The sequence below is a fragment of the Pleurodeles waltl genome, chromosome 11, assembly GCF_031143425.1.
Source record: "Pleurodeles waltl isolate 20211129_DDA chromosome 11, aPleWal1.hap1.20221129, whole genome shotgun sequence".
Lineage (NCBI taxonomy): Eukaryota > Metazoa > Chordata > Amphibia > Caudata > Salamandridae > Pleurodeles > Pleurodeles waltl.
Window position 1 is genome coordinate 808,601,392 of NC_090450.1, and position 16,268 is coordinate 808,617,659.

Consider the following 16,268-nt stretch of genomic DNA (forward strand, 5'->3'; position numbering starts at 1 on the left):
AGGGAAGGAGGTGCAGAAAAGGACCTGGTCAAGAAGAATAGTCCTTTGAATCAAGATCTGCTATGCACTGGCCAAGAAGCACCTGCGGGTTCTTTCCACCATGGTCATGTCTACTAAGATGTCACTGGTGGTGGTGCTAAGGTTGGAGGTGGACTGCTCGGAATATATGTTAAGTTAGGACATTGTTATTGGTGCACACCTTTGCAAAACACTTCTGCCTCGATAGTTTGTGGTCAGGTGGGCTATTTTGCCTTCTCTGTCCTGCAGGTCTTTTTGGTCTGAATATCAGACCCCTGCCATTTTGATTTAATACTGTGATACCTATTCTTCAGGTAAGGATTTTACATTACAAAATAGCCATCCAATAAAGAAGTTTCTTACTTTCAATAATGCTCTTTCTGGTGAAAATTCTATATAACTCAGATTCTTCACTGACCTCCCACCTCCATGTTCAGTGGAATGCTCTCCCAAATATTATAATAAGGTTCCAGATTAAGTCTAGGCACATTTTTGTCTGCATTTTCTTTCCATATTACTTTTTCTGTTTACACCGAAGGGGAAAGATAAGATGGTGGGGCTAGCCTACATGAGAGGGGCTCTTATATGTGTCTCTGCTTTCTCAATTCTGGGGTCATCGCAGAGCCACATGGCACCACCTTTTGGCATGCAAGAGCATTGCAGAGAAACATCTTTGTATCCAGTGTGGCATCTTGGAAAACTCTCAAGATGAGGAATCTGCAGTTAGATAAAGTATCCAAAAGAAAGAGCATTACAGAAGGAAAGCAACTTGTTCTTCTGGTACTGTCAGTTTGGAACATCATAAGAATTATGTATTTTGGTGAAGAAGGTAGGACAGCAACAAAGTAGCAGAAGCAGATGGACCAAGAGCTATACTTGGTTGTGTGCATTTGGAATATTTTTAAGACTTCTTACTAAAACGCTCAGGATGCAATTTTGTTTTACCAGGCAGATGTTTAAGCCAGTTTCCTTTTTCTTAATCTTTTTTCGATGCAAGGCTCACATTTTAGTGACCAAAGCCCTTGGGTTTGCAAATGAAAATGACTGAGAGTGCAGTCCCAAACAATTCCCCTCAATTGTAAAGGGAATCTCAAACTATTAGGCAGTCTGGGAGAGCAACATCATCTTCTTATTGGTGCTTTTAAAAGAAAAATAACAAAAAGATTGTTTCTGGTATGTTTTGCTGCAGCAGCCTTGGCCTTGCAAGAATAAATAAGAATGCTTGATTGGATGTTTATAATACTCCTTAGGGTCCAGAGTGGGGGTGGCCTGGGAGGGACATTACTTGTGAAGCTTGCTAAAGGCTGTGACATCGCACTGTTGATCCATGTGACACATGTTTTTATTTCATTTTGTTGGTTTAGCCGGATGCCCAGGGCAGAAGACCTATCTGCATATGAGTCTTCACAGGTACTTTGTGTGTGGTGTTGGGACCCCACTATTTAATACTAACCCATGCATGAGTTTGATGCTGTAACTTGCTGCTCATGTTCCCGCCTTGGTGGGCATGTTCTGGCCATCAAAGACACAGTATCCTGCTAGCAGTGGCTATAGAAATGTAAAAAGGGTCCCTGTACTTCGCTGAGGTGGAAAGAATCAAATTGGAGACAAGCTTTAGGCTACTAGTTGTTGGACCTCTTCTGGCAATACCTGGAAAGTATTCTACTGCTTTCTTTGAGTGTATGAATACAGACCTACAGAGCCTCAAGGCAGAAAGCATCAAACTGGGTGTCTGAGTGTTAGCATTCAACTGACATTACATGGGGCCTGGTACTATGCTCCCAATGGTTAGAAGAGTGCAAACCAGTCACATCTGAGCGTCTTGTGGTTAAAACTTCCTCGGCAATCCCTAAGGTATACTTGTACTATGGTTGGCATTTGAAGCTGGCCATGCAAGAAGGCAGCAGCACCAGTTTAATGACGCCTGTGTGTTAGCCCTCTATTTTAGTTAAAAGAAGGTTACTTGGCTCATGGGCAGTATTCCTTAATATTGTACTACCAATTCCTAGAATAAGTCAACACCAAACTAAGGGCTTTATCACTCTGCAGACAATTGTTTGTTTAAGTTATTTTCCGGGCCTCTCTGAATTACCTGTCTCCTGGCAGTGCATACAGTAAGGTAAACTTGAGCTACAGGCTCCTTGTGGTTAGCATTGTGTTGATATTGGTTAGGGGAATGACCATTTGTTGTGTTGTGACTTTTAGTCATCTTGTGGAAGTCCAAAGAGGAGGGCATAATTCAAGAATTCCACCTATTAGTTTTTGTGCCAAGTGAACTTACGTAAGTAGTAGGGTTGTTTTCCTGGCAGGGTTCTCGTGCTCGCTGTGACACAGGACTCAAGCTGCACCCATCAAGGCTGAAACAGCTGCTTTGTGGTTGCTTGTGTTCCTTTTCGGATTTTGTGTATGAGCTAGCAGCTGTACTTGGACACTTGGGTTTTCATTTTACTCAGGTGAAGTACATGCCCCCCTATAACTGGCTCAGGCAGTGGTTAGTGGTGACAGTATTGTGAGGCGCTGTATGCTTTGTTTAATTCCTCTCTGAGCAGGATGGGCCTTAACACCATCTATCACAGAGCTGCCAGCTTGTAGCCATCAAGAATCTCCTTCACAATAACACATTTGAGCCTCTGGCAACACTTAGGTGATGTGGGAAGTCAGAAGAAGTTCTAGGGCATTTACAATGGGGACTTAGTACCTTAACATGTGGCAAGGGACAGGCGCAGAGCCTGGACCTACAGTCCAAGAGAAAATCTGAAATTGTGCACTGAAAGGTCCTTCCCAAGTGAGTGCCTGAGCCAGATTTCTATTTGTTGCTGCTAAGAACAAAAGGTAGGTTTCCCCAATTGCTGTCTGAGTTGATAGCAGTCTCTCTTTTGAAACCCATCAGTCATAGCTTGCTAATGGAGCGAGTCATACTCTCCAGATGTTCAAGAATGCCTATTCTTAGCCTACCACTATTTGTAGTCAGGGGCTTTGTACTAAAATATGGTTTGACTAACATTTAATCTGTAGCATGCTTCGTGTTGTCTGGTTGCACCTTTTTGTTTGTTTTTAATATGTTTTCATTAATATTTTTATGATATAATACCCAAATGTACAAAAAGCTTTGAGGATACATTGTAAAACAAGTAAGTACAGATGGAATGCACTCTGATCAGTTCTCAATATGACACTGTATGACATTGGTGCATGTGCTATCATGTCTCGGCGAGTGGTTGCGCTATTCTCTTGAGCTAGTACCCTATTGTGACGTAACGGTCTGTGGTGGTGTGCTTCCACCCCATTCTGGCCTATCTTCCAGGTTGTAGTACGCTTGCCAGGGACCCCATACCTTGTGAAACATTCTAGGGCACCGTCTAGACTTACAGGTAATTTTTTCAGTCATCATGTACATGTTCATTCCCATTTTCCATTCCTTGATGGTTGGCAGTCCAGGGGCTCCCCAATGCTAAGCCATGTCCTGTTTAGCCACTACTAGCATCATATTTGCAAGAAGGAGTTTGGGGCATGAGAGATCTACTTCGGTAGGCATCTCCAGCAGTAGGTATATTGGGACGCTTCCTGCCAACATGTCCTCAAGTTCTTTGAGTATCCTTGACCAGTACTGTTGTATGGGCGGACATTCCCAGAGTGTGTGAAAAAAGTATTCAGTGCTGTCCTGCATCTTAGGCAGTAAGGGAAAGAATCCTCCTCTCCCCCCCTCCCCCCTGCCCCCGCGCCATATTTTGTGCAGGCGGGACCAGTCATAGTAGGTCCTATATAGAATTTTAAGTTGAATGAGTCTCAGTCTGCTTGTAATGGACACTTCCCTGGGGTGCATCAGGGCCGCCTCCCACTCAGTATCATCTATCTCACCCAATTCTGCCTCCCACTTTTCTCTCAGCTTTTTCAGTGAGTCTGGCATGTTGTAGTTGATAGACTTATATTTCCACAAGAGTGCCTTATCTTCAGTCTTCCCCTATCGCAGTCTACCTTCCAGTGGGGCATAGTCGGGGATGCCTACAAGGTCTATATTCCCTGGTATCCATGTGTGGTGTAATTGGATGTATTTGTAATACTGTCCGCAGTCTCATTGATATTCCCTTTTCAGGGTGTCATATGACTTGAAGTGTCCAGTTTCTATCAAGTCTCCCACTGTGGAGATCCCTATTTTGTCCCAGGCTCCAAAGCCCCGTAGCTTCCCGATTTCTTTGAGGTGAGTTCCCTTTCAGGGCGGCGTGGCTTGCATGATTTTGTCATTCCATCCCATACATTTCCCTGTTACCTTCCAAGCTGCTATGGTGAGCTGAGTGACCATCAAAAGTTTCTATACCCCTTTCCCTCCGTATAAGTAATGTAGATATGATTTGACTTGTAATTGACTCCTTTCTAGTAAGTAAGTGGGATGCTTTTCCGACATGTGTCCCTTGTCATTTATCACTATGAGGGGTGCAGCCCAGTAATAAGCATGAATGTCCAGGAGGGATAGCCCCACCCATTGTATTGATCATGTTGGAGGGTGTGTAGGGTGTTTCCCATTCCACAGCAAATCGCAGACCACTTTGTCGATATTTTAGGAATAGGTCTTCTAGAATTGGGACATCGTATTTATGCCCTAATTTCCTGACCACTGGTGAAGATAAAGTTGGTGTCTAATGAATTCTTATTCCAACAGATTCTTCACCTTATAAATTTCCTACAGATGCCAGACTAGAGAGGGAAAAAATGTCCCCAGCGGCGGCTCGCTAGGTGCCATTATGTGACTCCGGTTGCAGCTTCAGCCATCCCTAATGTGATGACACCCGTGGCATCTTTTTGGTGTACTTTTTAACATTTTTTCAATTGAATCTGACATCAACAACATCAGATGTTACCGCCTAAGATCTTGGGTTTAAACCCTGTTGACGTTTTTGCAAGATGATGCCTTTGACAGAATATATTGGCATCTCTATGTGAATCTGACCACAAAACCACACCCTGTGACTGTTGCCCTTAAATGCACCTGAAGGCCACCAGCAAGCAAAAAGCCCAAATAATTTTGACAAGAATACTGATGAAAATACACGTAAGTGGTCCCCACTCCATCCTTGAGGTAAGTCACTGGGCTGGGTGCGATCTCCCAAGGATTATTCCCATATGAAACATAAAAATCACCACGTGAAGTTGCTCTCTTCTTCACCAAAGGAGCAGTACCATTCTCAGGACTGTTCGTAGACTCTGCAGTGCCATTCCTTCACGTTTATTTTTTCCCCACATTGAAGCCGTGTTCAACTCTGGTAATGATGAAGAGAGCGTTCTGACTTCACTCTCCGACCCTTCCCAATTTGAAGCACTTATGCAGTTCATGTTGGATATTTCCTAGGGAGCAAGACAGAACAAATGTTTGTTTTTGAACTCACTGAGGCTTGTGGAAAAATGCCTGATTCTCACTAAGGATCCAATTTGTCTTTAGATTAAAAGAAAAATCCTCACCCACATTTTGTGGCATGCTTCATCGCAGGGTGATTGACCTCGTCCTAGAACAACTTTCACCTTGGTGGGCTCAACCAAACTTGGGCGCAGTCTGTATACAAAGTACTTAAAGTGCACTGTGGCACACTAGTTCAGTGTTGCAGTTGACTAGAGGTAATCATTAGGCTCAATGTAGGCCTTAACCCTTGACAAAATAAGTAATTTGTGACCTGTATGATTGGGCAGTGATAGTGTTTTTGCTTTGGACCTGAAAAAGTACTGGTAGAGGCTGCCTCCTGTTTTCCTTGATATACTTTGCCCTTTAATATAATGTGATCCAGACTATTTGCTCATGGTTTTGTTGTTTGTGCTCCATTGTGTGTTGGGGTATTATTCAGTGCTACCTCATGGAGCTATATGCATGCTTGTCTCAAAACTACCACCCGAATACCTGTTACTCCCCTGAATACAATGTGTTATCTGAAACTGGAAACATTTGTGTTGTTCCCTATTCCCTGCATTAAAGAACAAATTATGTATAATGTACCTGGCAGGGAAACAATCACATACGCAATGTGTCTCACATTTCCCTATCTAATATAGAGTTTAGGTAGGCCTGATTTTGCAGGTTTGATCATTTTGGTGGCTCTTACCGTATTGCAAGGTGACTCCACGACACAAGTTTCAGATTAGGCACTTCTTTTGAAGAAGCTGTGACCTCCCCATGTGCATTTGGTGCCAACTATGATGCCAAAAGCAGTGTTGCCTTCTAACGATTTTGGGTGCGCCTTCCTTCGAAGTCAGCTGACATTTGAGTAACAAAAGGAAAAGCTTGTGTTTGGTTTTATGACAAATCACTTGCGCAGGAACTCCTTGGATCAGATTCCAGTGCCCTGAAAATGCCTAACTGGGACTACTGGTGCATAGAGTAAAAGCTTTTGGAGGTTGACAACCTCTTCCCTCTTGATAATACAGATGCTAACCTACACTTAGACCTAAAAAATGCAAGCGGCTTTTACACAAAAAAAGAACATGCCCTGAACCTCAGGCCTTTTGTCTGAAGACGTCTGATCTTTTATCTCTGTTGTCTGGAAAGCAGAAGAAGCACTGGAACTGGAAAAAAGTTGAACTGAAATCCTACTAATCTTCAACATCTCCGGAACTCTTTGTAACATTTAATGAAGCATTCTCTGAACCAGTTCTCGCTGCCTGGGTGAAACCTTTCCATGGTCCAGCAGTCTTCAGACAGATCGCACAGCCCTGTAGACCTGTGCCCTCCAACCCAAACTTTTTGTTGCCATACCCTTCACTAGAAAGTTTGATGGTAAAGGCATCATCTGCCTAAGTAAACCCTAACAGTTTTGTGACTGCTCCTCTGGATAGTGTATCCAAAAGGCTTCACACTTTGGACAGAAAAGTTGTTGCATCAGGCAGCGTAGCCCTGCTCACTGTGAATGTCCCCTGTGTGTTCTTTTCCGATACATCCACACTTTGTGGAAATTGGCTAGGACCACTATTACCAGTTTTCCTGACCACATGAAGAAGCCCTTCTTTTACCTTGTCCTGAGATGGTTTGGACAACTCCAAACAAATGTTGAAGTGTAGCCAGGATTCATCCAGGATGATGTCTAAACTCCTGGCCATGGCAGTCACTTGATGCTGGCTCATAAGGATGCATATTACACACTTTTCAGGAGATGTCCAGGTTGCATTGATGGACATGCCCTTCAATGATGAATAGGGTTTTGTGGGAAGGGTTGACTCATGCCTGGAATGCTTTAAAAATAGGCTACAGTTTTTTTGCTGGACCTGGTCTCCTTTGTGAAATACCTGCACATGCAATACCCTTGCTTCTGGGGTTTCTCTAGACAGGAACACCCACAACAGCAGCAACCTTCCTGCCCAGTCCAGACCATTCCCTTTATCGCTCTTTTTAAGACAGGGGTGAAACTAAGGGATGTCAGCATCAATAATAGTGGCAGCTCCAGTTCCTTCCATCATTTGCTGGATCTCCTGCCTCCAAACCTTTGACTTGCTACACCATCACATTATTCCTACTTTATGACTTACTAGTAGATGGTCAAAATGCATCTTTAGGTGCTCCAACATGTCCCCACCAGTTATGCTAGCTCCTTCCTGTCCTCCCCTCTGCACTGCCATCCTTCTTCAAGGAAGTGCTCCCTGACACATGCCTCAATTTTAGAGTCAGAGGTTCTTGCTCTAATGAAAAAGAGGCCTTAGAAGTAATACCGAATAAGGAGAGGGGCATGGGTATTTATTCCCTTTATATCTTGGTCCTCAGGAAGGACCAATATCTCACACCTGTTCAGGGCCTTTTTATCCTAAATCTAGTCATTCGGGGCATGACAACTTCAAAATGGTTCCCCTGAACCTGCTCTGTTGGCTCCCTAAATTGGCAAGTGGCTGGTCTCCAGGATGCTTATTTGCATCTGCCACCCCTCCCCGCTGAACGGCAATACTTCTACTATCATGTCATACTATCCTTGGGTTGAGCAATTTTCTGCAAGTGTTCATGAAGTGATAACAGACTGGTGTAAACTGGGTCACCTGCAATAGTCAAGGTGCATCTCCTGTACACCCTTCCCCTAGGGCATGTTTTTGGCTTTTCTATCAAAACACAGAACTCCTCCTTCTCTCCATGCAGAGGCTAACTTTCATAAGTGCATTCTTGTGCATGACCTTGATGAAGACCTGTCTTCTACAAAATACAAAAAAATGGTAGAAGGAATTCCTGCAAATAGTCTAACCAGTGGCAATTGCTTAAAGTAGCATTTCAACCCCTCTTTTTTTGCCCGCTGTGCCACCTCACATTAGGCCCAGCTGTATGAAAATCAGCCATCAGCCTGCTCCAGTGGAGCAGGAGAGCCCGAACTGCCAAGCTAGGTCCTCACTGAACCAGAACACAAGCAAACCAAGACTGGTTTCTGTCTATTTGGACCTCTTCTTCTGGTGCAGGTTGGTTCCAATGGCACAATGGGCACAGGACCCATGTTTGATCATATCCTTGACCACTTAGGGCTTTACATAAAACTCACAAAAAGTGATGGGAGAAATTCTTGCAAATAGTTTAACCACTGACCATTCGCTTGGTGTAGCATTCCAACCCATTCTTTTTTGCTCACCATGCCACCTCAGATTAGACACAGCCACATGCAAATAACTGTTGGTCCTGCTTCAATAGGAACAATCCACCCTCAACTATCAAACTGTCAAGAACCATCATACAAGCAACCAAAGACTAGTTTTGGCCTATTTGGGCCTCTTCAGTCGGGTGCTACTTGGTTCCAGTGGCGAAGTGAGCAATGGATTCAGACCTGGCTATACCCTTGGCCTCTTGGGGGCGTTACATCAGACACACAAAACTTAAAGGGAGGAATGCCTACATGCCACTTCATATTGGACCCAGTCATATCCATATCGGCCGTGCTCCTGCACCAATGGTAACAGTCCAGCCCGAATTGTCAGACTGACCCTTCTTCCTTCTCAGACGATTGCAGATACTTTAGAGATGATTCTGATCTCTCTGTCAGAGCCCAATCCTACTTCTGCAAGTCTTATGCCTGCTAGGTCTGATGTCCTGTTGCATCCTGGTTGTGTTGCTTACCATAAGGGGTGACAGGGCCTTTCGCTTGTGCCAAAGGTGGGGTTATATCTCAAAACCGCGAGTGCTTCAAGCACCCATGGCTCAACAACAAGTTCGGAAAAACAAACTCGTTGGTATCACTAATGCCTTTACCACGAATGCCTTTACAACAATTTTCCGTTGTAAAGGCATTCCTGGTAAAGGCATTAGTGTTCAGCATGCACGGTTCCAGCATGCTTTCCCCCTAGCCCCCCACCCCTAAAAATTACCGCGACCCCCTCCACCCCCAGAACCACCCCCAAAATTACCCCAAACCCCCTCCCCTAAAACCTAAAGCACCCCAACCCACCCCTAAAACCTAAACCCTAATCACCACAAGCCCCCATGCCATCGCCAAAAACTAAAATACCCTGTGTCCCCACCCCGCCCCTAAAACCTAAATCACCCCAACCCAGCCCTAAAACCTGACACCCCCCCCCCCCCGCCCCCAACCCTAATCACCCCGAGCCCCCCACCCCCAAAAAAACAGCCCCGGTCCCAGCCCAACTTACCTCCTCCTTCACCGTGTCGACTCCTTTCTTCTGTGCCTTAACCACGCATGTACGTGGTTCACACATGCGTGGTTAAGGCACGAAAACCAAGAAGTCGTGGAAAACAAAACCGTTGTTTTTCTTTCGTTTTCCACGACTTTGTGGTTAAGGAGTCGTTGTTCCGGGTGTTTCCCCAAAGATGGCAGTGGCTGCTGCATGAAGGGGCAGTCTTGGCTCGGGTCTAGATTTACCACTTTATTCTCCTTTACTTTGTTTGGTGGAAGTGCCTCCCTAACCTTCACAGTGGGTCATAACTTCAGTTCTCCAAAGTCGCAAGCCACATTTCCTATGAAAGGCTCTAAATTGGCCCTGGGCACTCTAGATGAAACTGTGGTGCAAGTCCTGTGTTGGAGTAACAGTTGCACAGGAGTATGCTGACATTTTTGACAGTATACCTTGCTCTGAAGGCATTTCTCCCTTCCAACTTGGGGTGAACCGTTCTGGTCCTGTAAGACAGCACAACCACCGTCCACTTCGTCAACAGGTAGGGTGGTGTGGCTCTCTTGGGTACTGTTTTGGGAGGCCTTAGGCCAGAGGTTGTGGGCACTGCAGCACAGTGTGATCCTAATAACAGCACACCCGGCAGACACCCTGAATGTGACCCTGGATGCACGGAGTCACCTCCCACTAGAGGACCACTGCATCCAGAGTGATGGGTATGATTGTCTCAAGATTGGGATATCTGCATGCGAGTCTCTTCCACGGAGTTCTGAACAAGACGTGTTGTAGTTTTGTGTCATGTCCTTCCCGTCGTATGATTCTCTGGTGGACGTATACAGGTTTTACTAGTCACGAGGTCTGCTTTATCCTTTCTTGCTGATCCCACTTCTTTCAAATGTCTGCAACAAGTGAGAGACAATCGAGCAGAACTGTTCCTTTTTGCCCCAGATTAGGCGAGGACATTTTTTATAGTCCAATCTGTTCAAATGTACCATTCGTCCCCCTCTCACATGTAGGGTAAACCTGATTGCTTTTGCAGTGGAATGGTTGCGTCCCACACCGCACCACTGGAGATTAAGTGGTGCAACAAGAGACCTTTGTTTTACCACCAGATGCGGCAGATTTCATCTTGACTGCCCAAACATCTACTACAAAATCAATTTATGTGGACCACTGGTCAGATTTGTTGCTTGATGCATGTCAAATGATTTGAACCTCTTTCATTTATGTCTCTCAGGTGTTCTGTGATTTTCCTTGCCTAGTAGGAGCAGGCAAAATCCACTGTGAAGCAATATCTAACTGCTTTATCTAGCAGCATGTCATCTTGATCGACGGATCGTCTGTACTGGTCAGTTTTCTAAAAGGCTTTTTATACATATTTCTTCCAACACTGACAGATTGGAGTGGATGAACGACTCTTCATAGGCTTTGTTGGAGCCAAAAAAGACAAGACAGTGAATAAATGTACAGTTTATGGATGACCTTGTAAATAAAGAACTGATATGCCTTAGCCAAGAAAGATCCATGCAGTGGCGAATACTCTGCCAGAGTTGGGTTGCATAATTTCCTTTATGTACGGGGACTGCTCAGTACCAATTCCCGTAAGCTGTTGCTTTGAGACTCATTCATAAGGTGAGGAATCTGCAGGCAAAGTGTTCATCAGAAGAATGAGTAACTTGCCCTCTGCAGTGATATTTCTAAATGTTGGATCCGATTCCTTCCCCGATATGTTAGTGCTGGGATTAAGGTCCCAAGATATGCAGTAGTGCATTTGGTTCCTCTCTGCATGCCTCAGTTGGGCGTGGAAAACATATAAAGAACTGACGTTGGATGTTGACACATCTGGGACAGATGGAGTTGCAGTTACCTGCTAGTGCTAGAGAGCTGTTGGTGAGGAAGAACAAGTTACTTACCTTCTAGAATATCTAGTTACAGGTTCCTTACCTTTGAATTTCCCCCAGGCGTCCGACTGGATCCAGCGATTTTTCATGAGCAGTACCCGGGTGCATTGTTAGGAGGCGTTGATCAACTCCGCGTCTATCATCAGTGTCGTCCACGCTGGATATGACTTTGCGGTTCCTTTATAGGCCCCATCTTGGCACGTTGCCAGTTTCTTTTCATGACTTTCCACGCCAGAAGCGCAGAGCCATGAAGAACAGGGACTAATGGTGCAGCAAAACTAAGGTTCTGAAAGGGAAGTCCCTGCCCCTAGAAATCATTTCGCAGAGCAGGGAGGATGGGAAGGTCGGTAAGGAATGTGCAACTAGATATTGTCTCTACCAGATAAGGTGTTACCTTATCTTTGAATAGATACCCAAACAATACCATCTCCAGTGGTGGGTCTGCGAACTACTAGAAAGTCCTGCAAGACCAAACAGGCAAAGTACCCATCCCTACAGACCTGACTGTCCTGGCAGTAGTGTTTGGTAAACATGTGCAGAGATGCCCATGTTGCCCCATGACAGATGTCAAGGACTGTAACTCCGTATGCCAATGCAGTGGTTGCAGGTGCAGCACGGGTAGAATAAGCATGCAAACCTTAAGGGGTTGCTTTTTGCCCAGTGCATAGCAGATCTTAATTCAGAGTATGACCCATCTGAAGACGGTCTGCGTCTCCACTGCCCAAACTTTCTTCACACCCATATACCAGACAAAGAGTTTATCATCCACTTGAAACTCTTATGTACGATCAAGGTAGAACGCCACCGATCTTCTTGGATCCAGGAGTTGAAGACTCTCCTCTTCCTTAGAAGGATGTGGGGCTGCGTAAAATGTAGGTAAGGTGATGGATTGGCCTACATGAAAGGGCGTAACCGCTTTTGGCAAAAAAAAGGAAGCCTTAGTGCCAAGCACCACTTTGTCAGGATAGAAAGGTAGGGTGGCTTAGATGACAAGCAAGCTTACTCACCCTGCTGGCAGATGTAATGGCCGCAAGGTAGGCTGTTTTCAAAGCGAGAAGCCTGAGAGAACTAATGTGGAGAGGCTCAAAAGAAGTGCCCATCAGAAATGTCAAAACCAATTTCAGCTCCGATTGGGGCATAATGAATGGGTGGGGAGGAAAAACGTGTAAGAACTTTGAGAAGCCTATGTATAATAGGGGACTTAAAGAGGGTTGATCAGGCAACCTAAAAAAAAAAAGCAGAAGTAGCAGACAGATATTTTCAGGAGTGCCCATAGCAGAGCCCTGTGGGTCAGGGAAAGGATAACCAACAGGAGCTCAGAGAGAAGGGCAGAAAGGGGTCAACAGACTTGTCAGTGCACCATGCCACAAATTTCTTCCAATGACAAGCATATAACATTTTGGTGGAGGAAAGCCTGGCTGCCAAGATTACATCACAGACTTTAGGAGTAAAGTCAAAAGCTGTCAACTGATGCCATTTAATCTCCAAAAATAAGGCGGGGAGTGGACAGGTTTCGGTACAGAACCCTCCCCTGCTGCTACGAAAGAAAATCCTCCCGAAGGGGCAGTCTGATCAGACGATTGATGGAAATGCCCAGCAGCTTGGGACACCAAACTCCCTGTTCAGTCCAGAGCCACAAGAATGACTTACTTAGTCCCAGTCGTTCTTGATCTTCTTGAGAACTCTGGGCAGAAGTGGTTATGGGTGGAAAGGCATATATGAGGCCTGAGTTCCACTCGAGACGAACAGCATCTCTGAGCAAATGCTACCTTGGAAACTCCAGCCCGCAATCCTGCAGACATTGCGTGTTCTCTGTGAAGGCCAACTAAGGCACTACCCACTGCTGAAAGAGACCTTGCGCCACCACTGGATGGAGACTCCATTTGAGATTTGCTAGACATTTTCAGCTGAGTTCAGCTGCTCTCGTCTTTAGAGATCATGCCAGATGTTGAACCACTAGGGATATGCCCTGCTATTTCTGCCACGTCCAGAGGCAAAGCGCCTCCTGACAAAGGGTCCACAACCCCACTCTGCTTGGTGCAGTACCACATAGTGGTGGTGTTGTCCGTGAACACCTGCACCATCTTTCCCTTGATAGAGGGAAGAAATGTTTTTAATGCTAGCTGGATCACATTAAGCTCCAGTAGGTGGATGTGGAGTCCAGATTCTGCCACAGACCCGATGCCTCTGATCTCCACCTCCCAGAGATAGCTGCCGCATCCGAGGAGCGATGCTTCAGTCACTACTGACAGACCTGATTGGGGAAAGGAGAGGGATCTTCCTCCAACCCAATCACGGTTTGTTAAGCACCACTGCAGATCTTTCACAGTTCCACCCAAGATCTGGACCTTGTTGGAGAGATTCCCCTGATGCTGCGCCCACTGGAACTTCAGGACCCATTGCAGGGTCTGCATATGCCATCTGGCATGTGTAACCAGCAGAATGCAGGTGGCCATGAACCCAGCAGCCTCCAGAGTCATTCTCACCGAAACCCAGGATAGAGGCTGAGACACCAGTATCATAGCCTGAATGTCCTGCCCTCGCCGCTCAGGAGGATAAGCCTAAAACTGAAAGAGAACACCTGAGAGGGAGTAAAGTGTGAGACGACCGACTGGAAACCCTGAGCTGCAACCGCCTCCATCACCTTGGTCAGCACCCGACGGGCACTGGTAAGGCCAAAGGGGTTAAATTGAAAATGCTTGTGACCTACTGTGAACCGCAAGCAGTGTCTGTGGGCAGGCAGGATGGGAATGTGATTTTAAGCATACTGCAAGTCTTAACGTTAGCATCCAGTTTTCTGGCTCCAGGGTAGATAGAACCTGAGCCACAGTGTGCATCTTTTACTTCTCCTTTTTGAGGAGGAGCTTGAGGGACAGAAGATCTAGGATAGGGCCGAGGCCCTTGTCCTTTTTCGCTACTGGACAGTAGCGAAAATTGCAACCACAACTTACTTCTGGCCAAGAGAGCCCTATCTCCCTCACAAAGAAGGAACAAGTGATCCTCCGTCATCTGCTCGTAGGATAGTGGCATGGATGGAGGGGTAGTCTTGAAGGGCAAGGAGTAGCCCTTTCGGACTATCAGCAAAATTCACCTGTGAGACGTGATGGATTTTTAGCGTAGCACAAATGGCGAATCCTGCCTCCAACTAGTCCTAGGTGGGGGAGAGTCAGACTAGGAATGATTAGAGGCTGCTGCAGAGGGGATGGGGGGGTGATTGTTGAGACTACTAGCTCCCTGATCCATGGTGATCCATGAGGTTGGTGGATCCCACTCCCTTAGCCACACAGAGGCTGGCCAGCATGCTCAGCACGGTAGCTGGCCAGGAATAGACACGGTTGGAGGACCCTTCAGTAGCCATGCAAAGGTCGAAAGGCAGACTGAGGGGACAAGGGGCTGCTGTGAGGCCCAAAGACCTGGCTGTAGTTTGAGAAAACTTCAAGCACTTGTGCGGAGTCTGCCTTGTCTCCAAAGAGACTGGTGCCATCAAAGGGCATGTCCATCAAAGTAGCTTGGACATCCCTTGAAAAGCCAGACGTCCTCAGCCAGGTGTGGTGTCTCAGGGCCACTGTCGACAAAACCCCTCTGCCTAACAAGTCAGTCGTGTCCAGTTCGCAACGGATGGTGAACTTTGCTGCATCCCTCCCATCAGCAACAGCCTGAAGAGTACAGCCCGTGCCTCCTCTGGGACCTGTGGCATAACTTGTGCAACCGTATCCCACAGCTTGTGGAAATAACGGTCCAAAAGGCATGCAGTTTTCACAGACCGCATTGCTGAGCTCGTGGGGGGAAAATCTTCTTCTGAAGTGTGTACAGCCTTTTGGATTCCCTATCCAGAGGTGCGGAGGTGAACGTGCCCTGGGAAGTAGATGCTTGGATAACCAAGCTCTCAGGGGTGTGGGGTGTTGCATCAGAAAACTTGAGTCCCCTGGAGTGGGGCGATGGGCAATTGTCCTGTTCACAGGAGCCCCTGCGCTTGGTTTGGACCAGGTACCCAGTACATCCGTGAGGGCCTGATTAAACGAGAGCATGAGTTCTGAGGTGGAAGCTCCTGGTTGAAGCACTAACCTCCTGACAGACATCGCAGACACCTCAAGGTCCAGGACCTCAGCAGCTCTTCTCACCACCATAGAATAGGATGTCCCCTCCTCTATAGCCATGGTAGGGGATGAAAGCATGCCAGAATCTGGAGAAGTATCCAGTCCTTTGGCTTCACCCAAGTCTGTATGCCATTCCATAGGTGGTCCTTCCTGGAGATGGTATTCTAAAGGGTCCAGCAATCCCTCCCATTTATCACCGTAACCTAGCCCATAAGAAAGTTGTTCAGGATCCGACATAGGACGCAAGGCTCCTGCCGGTGTCAGAATCTGCACCGTTTGACCCCCATCCGGCTCCTGGGCAGGGATTAGAATGGTGATGGTGCAGCCCGTGGGGGTGGACGGGGATGTCGGGTAAGGTCGGAGTGGTACAATCAATGTTGGTCCGGATCCAGGACTGGATCTGTGGGTGCCCCTTGGCACCAAGGCTGTCGGTGCAGAAGTCGGAGGGGTCCCTTCCAAGTCTGGGGCCCGAAGGAGCTCCAGCGGTGTTAGAGTGCCCAAAAATGAGGGTCTTAGCCTCATAAAACTTCTTAAGTTGGGCAGTGGTCGCTCTGGCTCTGGGGAACTCAGGAAGCTGTGGAGTCGGCCCAGCTCAGAACGTCGACGATCCCTTGTCTCATCGGCCAACAGTCGAGAAGTTGAAGAACGGCTTGACTTCTTAGATTTCTTCTGTGCCTCGACTTAC

General features: G+C 46.5%; 1 protein-coding gene across 2 annotated transcripts in view; it reads left to right on the plus strand.

Moving 5' to 3' along the window:
- The window catches only part of NF2 (NF2, moesin-ezrin-radixin like (MERLIN) tumor suppressor), a 468,843-nt gene that overhangs the window by 349,418 nt on the left and 103,157 nt on the right, over positions 1-16,268 (plus strand). Inside the window, exon 16 of one of the 2 annotated variants that reach the window (XM_069214589.1) lies at positions 1,383-1,428. The exons of the other annotated variant lie outside the window; for it this stretch is intronic. Coding sequence (XP_069070690.1) covers positions 1,383-1,418 — 36 coding nt within the window. The 3' untranslated portion in view covers positions 1,419-1,428. The remainder of the gene's footprint in view (positions 1-1,382; positions 1,429-16,268) is intronic. 2 annotated transcript variants of the gene reach the window in all.